Below are 10,652 nucleotides of genomic sequence, written 5' to 3'. Positions count from 1 at the left end.
CAGATGAGAAGTTACAGCAGCTGTATGTGACTGCTGGGTGATTCTAACAGACAGAACTGAGATTGATTATGTATTTATTTTTTCTTTAAAGATCAGAAAACCAACGGTACAATTTACAAAAAAAACCTGTGAGATTAAGATTTTTTGTTTAGATGCAGAGCCACAACTAATGATTATCTTCATAATCAGTTAATCTGTTGATTATTTTCTCAATTAATCGATTAGTTGTTTGGTCCATAAAATATCAGAAAATGGTGAAAAATGTGGTTCAATGTTTCCCAAAGACGACGTCATCAAATGTCTTCAGTTTACTGTCAGCGAGACGAAAGAAACCAGAAAATATTCACATTTAACAAACTGGAATCAGAGAATTTGGACTTTTTCTTCTTAAAAAATGACTCAAAATAATGAATCAATTAGTAAAGTAGTTCGTTATTTAATAGTTGGCAAATAATTGATTGATCGTTGCAGCTCTGTTTAGAAGTGCAAATGCAGTAACGAGTTTTCAATCTGATAATAGAAATAAATTCACAGCATTAATTGAAATTTACAACAATTTAAGGATTTTAAAACTTGATTTCCAAAACTCTTCATTAAGTGAATGAAAGTTGCAGGTTGTGTTTTTGAGTTTTCGTCTGTGACGGATCAACAGCTGCTGCTCGTCATCATCATGTGACCATCAGTTCACATTGTTTGTTTTACAGTTTGTCACACAGCTCTAAATACTACACTACCCATGATCCTCAGCTGCTGTTGCTATGGAGAAGAAGGCAGTCGGAGTGAATTTAACACATCGCCATGGTTACTGAATTAATTCACAATGAATCCAGAATATGAAAATAATAAAACGATAATCTTTGGTCTCTGCTCGCCGTCAGGCAGCGGTCACGCTGTCGGTGGGATGTGAAGCTTCGTTCATGTTATTCTACTGAAAGCTCTGATATATCCCATAATAATAACACAGAAGTGTCTAAAAACCCAACATGGACGCCTCACATCAGCTAAAGTCAATGTAATTAAAGCCAAATTGAATGGATATGATGTCATCAGCTGTCAGCTAACGTGAACATGTGAATCTTTCTGATGGTGAACGCTCGCAGCTCACTGATGACATCATAACCAGTAAATCTGGCTTTAATTGGGTTTTTTCTGTGTTATTATAAGTCAGAAACTTGTGACTACGGTAACTCTGACATGACATGAACGCATCATTAGAGGCACATGTAACAGAATCTGAAGCTCTGTGATTGGATATTTGTCGCTGAAATGCACCTTGGGAGTCGTAGTTGACGTCTCTCCTTCAGTGTTTATGTCCACTGCTTTTACCAGAGAAGCAGATGTTCATCTTTAGTTTCATGTTGATCAGAAACTGACTTTGTGATCTGTGAAAACATGAACCAGACTTTTCCTGCATGAACCAGGAAACTTCTCCTCACACTTCACATCTGTATATTTATTCATCATTCACATAGAAAAGTGACATCATCATCATCATCATCTTTAGAGAAGCAGTTTCTTTGAACATGTGAAGCTTGATGTGACTTCATATTAGAGCCACAATCTGAAGGAGACAACATGAAAACATTCTTCAGTCCTGAATCCTCCAGCATGTCCAGGACCTCCAGATCTGCTGTGAGCTGGTCTCAGTGTGGAGAGTCAGACTGACCTCTGAGCAGCTCTATCAGCTGCTCTCCAGTCAGTTTACAGTAGTTTCAGCACATTTTGGAGCAGAGAAGCTCAGAATGAAAAACTAAGAAAAAGAAAATAAACAGAGGAGAGTTTCGTTCCATCCGACACCTCGTTAAAAAATAATGATTATCCTGCTCAGGGTCTCGAGCAGCTTTGGCATTTATGTTCAATAACTTTGGTCCACTTTCTTACTCCAGCAGTCAGTCCTCTCCCAATCAATAATCAATATCAGCTGACATCCATGTCTTCAGTAAACACAGCAGGCAGGTCTCCACTCGTCCGAAGGCAAAGAAACTCCAACTGGACTCATCTGAGTAGAGAGACATTGATTAGATCAATCAGCTGATCAATACTGACACCATATGGCCAAATATCAGACATCATGTTTACTTCAAATTCCTGCTGATCACTTCCTGACTCATCAATCACTTTTTACATTGATTTGTTGGTTTTAGATCATTACTGAGAGAATTGACCTGCAGAGAAATAAGTTACAGTCATCATGTACCACAGTCACACAAATAATCCAGATTACTGTCATCATATAATAATAATCCAGAATATGTCAGCCTTAATGAATCCACTCCCCCCAGTCATATTAATACTCATATTCCTCGAGACACTGGCCGAGGAGGAGGAGTTGCAGCCATTTTCAACTCAAGCCTAATCATCAACCCTAGACCTAAATTTAATTATAACTCATTCGAAAGCCTTGATCTTAGTCTCTCAGCCAACCTGGAAAACTTTACAGCCAGCTCTATTTGTTATAGTGTATCGTCCTCCTGGTCCGTACTCTGAACTCTGATCTGAATTCTCAGAGTTTTTGTCGTATTTAGTCCTTAGTACAGATAAAGTAATTATAGTAGGTGATTTTAATATTCATGTGGACGTTGATAGTGACAGTCTCAGTACTGCATTTCTCTCATTATTAGACTCAATTGGCTTCTCTCAGTGTGTAAATAATCCCACTCACCGTCTTAACCACACCCTAGACCTTGTTCTAACTTATGGGATTGAAATTGAACATTTAATAATTTTTCCACAAAATCCTATTTTATCAGATCATTTTTTAATAACTTTTGAATTCCTATTACTGGATTACACACCATTAGATAAAAATGTCCTCACTAGATGTCTCTCTGATAGTGTTGTAGATAAATTTAAGGAAGCAATTCCGTCAGTACTGAATTCACTGCCATGTCTCAATACTACAGAGGACTCTTATGTTAACTTTAGTCCCTCCCAAATTGATAATCTTATTGATAGTGCTGCGGGCTCACTAAGACAAACACTCGACTCCATCGCCCCCTTAAAAAAGAAGATAATAAAACGTAAGAGGTTAGCTCCATGGTATAACTCCCAAACCCGCAAATTAAAGCAAACATCGCGAAAATTGGAAAGGATTTGGCGTTCCACCAAAGTAGAAGATTCTCGCTTAGTCTGGCAAGATAGTCTTAAAACATATAGGAAGGCCCTCTGTAATGCCAGAGCCGCCTATTACTCAGCATTAATAGAAGAGAATAAAACAGCCCTAGGTTCCTTTTCAGCACTTTGGCCAGGCTGACAAAGAGTCATAACTCTATTGATCCATGTATTCCTATAGCTCTCAGTAGTAACGACTTTATGAGCTTCTTTAATGATAAAATTCTAACTATTAGAGACAAAATTAACCATCTCCTGCCCTCAACAGGCACCGTTCTCTCCCCAAACACAGGAACCTTGGTAACGGCAGTAAATCCAGACATATATTTGGACTGTTTTTCTCCAGTAGACTTGTCTGAACTAACTTCAATGATTTGTTCAGCTAAACCATCAACCTGTCTCTTAGACCCCATCCCAACTAGGCTGCTTAAGGAAGTCTTACCCTTAGTGAGCACTTCTTTACTAGATATGATCAATCTGTCTTTAGTAACAGGCTATGTACCACAGTCCTTTAAAGTAGCTGTAATTAAACCTCTTCTTAAAAAGCCTACTCTTGATTCAGGTGTTTTAGCCAATTATAGACCTATATCTAACCTTCCATTTCTATCCAAGATCCTTGAGAAAGCAGTCTCTAATCAGTTATGTGACTTTCTACATAACAATAGTTTATTTGAGGATTTTCAGTCAGGATTTAGAGGCATCATAGCACAGAAACAGCACTGGTGAAAGTCACAAATGACCTCCTAACTGCATCAGACAAAGCATCTATACTTGTCCTGTTAGATCTTAGTGCTGCATTTGACACAATTGACCATCAAATCCTTTTGCAGAGACTGGAACATTTAATTGGCATTAAAGGAACTGCATTAACCTGGTTTAAGTCCTATTTATCAGACCGATTGCAGTTTGTACATGTGAATGATGAATCCTCCGTGAAGGCAAAAGTTAGACACGGAGTTCCACAAGGTTCTGTACTTGGACCAATTCTATTCACCTTATATATGCTTCCTTTAGGTAATATTATTAGGAAACACTCCATAAATTTTCATTGTTACGCAGACGATACCCAATTATATTTATCAATGAAGCCTGATGAACCCAATCAGTTAAACAAACTCCAAACATGCCTTAACGACATAAAGACCTGGATGACCTGCAATTTTCTACTACTAAACTCAGATAAAACTGAAGTTATTGTGTTTGGCCCTAAACACCTTAGAAACACATTATCTAATGATAAAGCTGCTCTGGATGGCATTACCCTGGCCTCCAGCACCACCGTAAGGAATCTGGGAGTTATCTTTGATCAGGATATGTCCTTTAACTCCCACATAAATCAAATCTCAAGGACTGCCTTTTTTCACTTACGTAATATCACAAAAATCACATCCTGTCCCAAAAAGATGCAGAAAAACTAGTTCACGCATTTGTTACTTCTAGGCTGGATTATTGCAATTCCTTATTATCAGGCTGCCCTAACAAGTCTCTAAAGATTCTCCAGCTGGTCCAGAACGCAGCTGCACGTGTATTGACTAAAACTAGAAAAAGAGACCACATTTCTCCCATTTTAGCTTCACTACATTGGCTTCCTGTAAAATCTAGAATAGAATTTAAAATCCTTCTCCTAACTTACAAAGCCCTTAATGGTCAGGCACCATCATATCTTGAAGAGCTCATAATACCGTATTATCCCACTAGAACACTGCGCTCCCAGTATGCAGCTTACTGGTGGTCCCTACAGTCTTTAAAAGTAGAACGGGAGGCAGAGCCTTCAGCTATCAGGCTCCTCTTCTATGGAACCATCTACCGGATTCAGTCCGGGGTGCAGACACCCTCTCTATGTTTAAGAGTAGGCTTAAAACTTTCCTTTTTGATAAAGCTTATAGTTAGGGCCGACCAGGCTCGCCTTGGATCAGCCCTTAGTTATGCTGCTATAGGCCTAGACTACTGGGGGACTTCCCATGATGCACTGAGCTCCTCTCTCCTCCTCCTCCTCTCCATCTGTATGCATTCATGTAACATCAATGCATGTCACTAACTTTGCTTCTTCCCCGGAGTTTTTTGTGCTTTCTCATCTCACAGGAAAACCTGACTCCCGGGCCGAACCTTCGCGGTCCTTCACAGTCCTGATGACATCCTTCCCTGGCTGTTGCTGCTTGTGCTTGTTGTTGTTGTTATGATTGTTGTTATTCTGTCCCCCCCCCCTTTCCCTCTCTCTTTCTCTCTCTCAACCCAACCGGTCAAAGCAGATGGCCGCCCACCAAGAGCCGGGGTCTGCTTGAGGTTTCTACCCGTTAAAGGGGAGTTTTTCCTTACCGCTGTCGCCAAGTGCTTGCTCATGGGGGAATTGTTGGGTCTCTGTAAATTAAAGAGTACGGTCTTGACCTGCTCTATGTGAAAAGTGCCTTGAGATGACTTCTGTTGTGATATGGCGCTATATAAATAAAGATTGATTGATTGATTGATTGATTGATCATGTACCACAGTCACACAAATAATCCAGATTACTGTCATCATGTACCACAGTCACACAAATAATCCAGATTACTGTCATCATGTACCACAGTCACACAAATAATCCAGATTACTGTCATCATGTACCACAGTCACACAAATAATCCAGATTACTGTCATCATGTACCACAGTCACACAAATAATCCAGATTACTATCATCATGTACCACAGTAACAAATAATCCAGATTACTGTCATCATGTACTACAGTCACACAAATAATCCAGATTACTGTCATCATGTACCACAGTCACACAAATAATCCAGATTACTGTCATCATGTACCACAGTCACACAAATAATCCAGATTACTATCATCATGTACCACAGTCACACAAATAATCCAGATTACTGTGTCATCATGTACCACAGTCACACAAATAATCCAGATTACTGTGTCATCATGTACCACAGTCACACAAATAATCCAAATTACTATCATCATGTACCACAGTCACACAAATAATCCAGATTATTGTCATCATGTACCACAGTCACACAAATAATCCAGATTACTGTCATCATGTACCACAGTCACACAAATAATCCAGATTACTATCATCATGTACCACAGTCACACAAATAATCCAGATTACTGTCATCATGTACCACAGTCACACAAATAATCCAGATTACTGTGTCATCATGTACCACAGTCACACAAATAATCCAGATTACTGTCATCATGTACCACAGTAACAAATAATCCAGATTACTATCATCATGTACCACAGTCACACAAATAATCCAGATTACTGTCATCATGTACCACAGTCACACAAATAATCCAGATTACTGTCATCATGTACCACAGTCACACAAATAATCCAGATTACTGTCATCATGTACCACAGTCACACAAATAATCCAGATTACTGTCATCATGTACCACAGTCACACAAATAATCCAGATTACTATCATCATGTACCACAGTCACACAAATAATCCAGATTACTGTGTCATCATGTACCACAGTCACATAAATAATCCAGATTACTGTGTCATCATGTACCACAGTCACACAAATAATCCAAATTACTATCATCATGTACCACAGTCACACAAATAATCCAGATTACTGTCATCATGTACCACAGTAACAAATAATCCAGATTACTATCATCATGTACCACAGTCACACAAATAATCCAGATTACTGTCATCATGTACCACAGTCACACAAATAATCCAGATTACTGTCATCATGTACCACAGTCACACAAATAATCCAGATTACTGTCATCATGTACCACAGTCACACAAATAATCCAGATTACTATCATCATGTACCACAGTCACACAAATAATCCAGATTACTGTGTCATCATGTACAACAGTCACACAAATAATCCAGATTACTGTGTCATCATGTACCACAGTCACACAAATAATCCAAATTACTATCATCATGTACCACAGTCACACAAATAATCCAGATTATTGTCATCATGTACCACAGTCACACAAATAATCCAGATTACTGTCATCATGTACCACAGTCACACAAATAATCCAGATTACTATCATCATGTACCACAGTCACACAAATAATCCAGATTACTGTCATCATGTACCACAGTCACACAAATAATCCAGATTACTGTGTCATCATGTACCACAGTCACACAAATAATCCAGATTACTGTCATCATGTACCACAGTAACAAATAATCCAGATTACTGTGTCATCATGTACTACAGTCACACAAATAATCCAGATTACTATCATCATGTACCACAGTCACACAAATAATCCAGATTACTGTCATCATGTACCACAGTAACAAATAATCCAGATTACTATCATCATGTACCACAGTCACACAAATAATCCAGATTACTGTCATCATGTACCACAGTCACACAAATAATCCAGATTACTGTCATCATGTACCACAGTCACACAAATAATCCAGATTACTATCATCATGTACCACAGTCACACAAATAATCCAGATTACTGTCATCATGTACCACAGTCACACAAATAATCCAGATTACTATCATCATGTACCACAGTCACACAAATAATCCAGATTACTGTGTCATCATGTACCACAGTCACACAAATAATCCAGAGTTACTGTCTCACTTAGATTAGCGAAGTTTATTTAAATAAACCAAACTATTCCTTCATCCAGTTAATGAAACCCCTCCAGTGTGTAAAGGGTTAAAGTTAAATGATCTCTGACCTGCGGAGGCTGCGAGCCTCATACAGCGTGTCGTCCTCGTCGCTCTCCACCGCCTCCATCTCCACAGAGTCGTCATAGTCAGACAGCAGACCGTACTTCTTCCTCTGGACCGGCTTCTTCAACCTGGACACACACACACACGCACACACAGGTGAGTCGTGGTGAAGTTGCTGTAATAATTCTAACTGCCACAATGACGTTAAACAAACATTTGGGAACATTAAAAGAACTTTTATTAACAGGATGTGACTCAGACGTCAGCATGATCAAACAGAATATTAACGTTTTGGGATGAACACTGAATAAAAATCTCTCTTCCACATCATTAGCTGTTAATTGCAGCATTAAATGTTAATTAAAGTAATTAATTAGATGAAAGCAGACAAACACGTGACAGCAGAGGAAGTTTAAAGTGATGCAGGTTGACGTGTGTCCACATGCAGAACTGTTGGTTGGTTGGTTAGTTTTTAGTGATAACTGGAATAAAACTAAACCGATAAACTGATCATTGATTAATAATGATATTGATGGACTGACTGAGAGTAAAGAAAGTAAAGAAAAAGTTTAGTTGTAGCCATGAAGGTGAAATTGTTAGAAGAGGATCAGCAGCCGAACTGAAGAGTGAATTCAACAGTTTTAGAAAAGCACGACTCACATTTAACACTTTATGTTCTGTTGCTGATAAGAGACGAAGCTTTTAAAGCTTTTAAGGATTTTAATGGAACATCTGTCAACAAGCAGGAAGAGAGATGTTCTCACAGCGCAGATGAGGAAGTAGAAACAACAGCACTACAACTAGAAGTTCTAATGGTGGCTGATAGGAGTTATTTTAATGGTGTTTGGTGAATGAGATTCATGCCGAATATAAGATAATTACATGAGGACATTAATCACATGTTGCAGTTTATATTCCTCCGCTGATGAGCGAGCATATATCAAATTGTTAGATTTATAAATGGAGGTTGGTGTGAATCGATCATGACTGACATTACTGTCATCACAGCCCTCTGTGGACAGACGTCACACCAAACTCTATCCATAAATCAACTCATTTAATGCTTCTTCTCTTGTCAGCAGCTACATTCTGTGTAAAAAGTGAGTCGAGCTGAGCAGCTTCATCTGTACATCAAATATAAACAGGCCAGTTAGTTCTAGATATTCTCTGAGTAGAGTTTGGTTCACAGTCTGCGAACATCAGCTGTAGTTCTCACCGCACAGCTCGGATGAGGAAGTACAGGACTCCGATCATGGTGATGCCGATCAGGACGTACAGGGCCCGCTGGATCATGGAGGAGTCCACGCCGAGGCCGTGGAATAGCCCTCCGCCGCTGGCGGTGGAGTTTACCCGGCTAGAGTTCGTCACTGCGGGTCGGGGCGCCGCGGTGCTGCCGACGGCCGGTCGGTTCGGATTCTCTGACACCGACGCAGCCACCGACACGAAGACCCAACAGATCGGTACAAGAACCGCCGACAGAAGTCCGTAAAGTGTCATTTTACCTCCACAAACACGCGACTAGAAGAAATGAAGTACCGGAGAAGGACCGGGACTTTCCCAGAGACACGTCGTCAGCTGAACTCCGCTTTGTTGACAAAAAGTAAAACTAGGAAGTTCACGTCCACCTACTGCTGACGTCACACAGAGACAAGAGAGGAGTTTCCTCAGTTTGACTCGTAGGATTTATACCTGCAAGTCCTCAGAAAGGGTTTAAAGGAACCAAAGTTTCATTCACTTTTATATTCATATTATGAAACAAAATACAGTGTAAGACTACCTATTTAGTTTCTGCACTATTTCTGTCCAAAATCAAATAATTATTTCAAATATATTCAGACTGGATGGATGCTGATTACAGAGCAGCTCCTCCAGTTTTAGAAAAACACATAAATCACATTTTACAGAGTATGTACACCTGTGGACAAGAGGATATTCATTAAATTGTTAGATTTATGAATCTTTTGGTATGATGTCTGTCCACGTTCAGGAGAAAGTTAAGATTTAGGGCTGTTATAAAGGTAAAGCTGTTTTTTGTCACAGATGAGCAGGTTCACAACTACAGGAGAATATAATGCATAGCTGAGAAAATAGAGAAATAAAGTCATCACAAAATCACGATAGATTCCAATATCTATCACTGTTGATACTTCACACCAACCTCCATTCATAAATCTAGCAATTCAATATCTGATGGCTTATCAGCAGAGATTCAGCATGTATTTAATCCACAGAGATGATTGTGAAGTGGTTCACCTACTAACTCCCATCACCAGCTTGGATGAGGAGATCCAGAACTACAGGAGGATATTAATATATAACTGATTAATTATTTGATTAATCATAAAGTCATGATAGAATAATGACATCACACCAAACTTCATTCATAAATACAGCAGTTTAATGCTTCCTCTCTTATCGGTGGATATGCTGTAGAATGTGATGTTTGTGTCTGTAGCTACTCTACAAACAGCTGTTCAATAGCCTACAGATGCTCTTATACAGGCTAAACCCAGCGACAGATAACATTATAATGGAACTGGCCTCCATTCTTTCCCAAAAATCTGACAGACAAATGAAAAAACTGTTAAATTCTGTATTCTAAATGCAGCAAACAGTGATTTAAGATGTTCAGACTGAAATATAGTTTCTGTCACCAAAAATAAATGATGACTTTCTGCCTCAGTTTCAACTGATGTTCATTTCTACTGTCTGTAGTTTTATCCCCAAGTCGTGTCTACAGGTTTTCCTCCAACAACAACAACAACAGCCTCTATCACTGAGTCAGGACAGCTTTTATGTGGCCTGAGAGGTGAAACTCAGGGGAAAGATGTAAATCTTA

The 10,652-nt window shown here is 39.1% G+C and overlaps 1 protein-coding gene across 1 annotated transcript; it reads right to left on the bottom strand.

Annotated features, from left to right (window-relative positions):
• Positions 1-628: 628 nt before the first annotated feature.
• On the bottom strand, positions 629-9,458 carry fam174c (family with sequence similarity 174 member C). Its single transcript, XM_044361488.1, has 3 exons — positions 9,030-9,458; positions 7,819-7,941; positions 629-1,999 (listed from the first exon to the last, which is right to left on the bottom strand). The coding sequence occupies exons 1-3, from the start codon at positions 9,308-9,310 to the stop codon at positions 1,996-1,998; spliced, it is 408 nt and encodes a 135-aa protein (XP_044217423.1). The 5' UTR covers positions 9,311-9,458; the 3' UTR covers positions 629-1,995.
• Between the last annotated feature and the right edge of the window lie 1,194 nt (positions 9,459-10,652).

The sequence above is a fragment of the Thunnus albacares genome, chromosome 9 (assembly GCF_914725855.1).
Source record: "Thunnus albacares chromosome 9, fThuAlb1.1, whole genome shotgun sequence".
Taxonomy (NCBI): Eukaryota; Metazoa; Chordata; class Actinopteri; order Scombriformes; family Scombridae; genus Thunnus; species Thunnus albacares.
The sequence above is the reverse complement of the archived record's forward strand: the minus strand, read 5'-3'. Positions and strand labels throughout refer to the sequence as shown.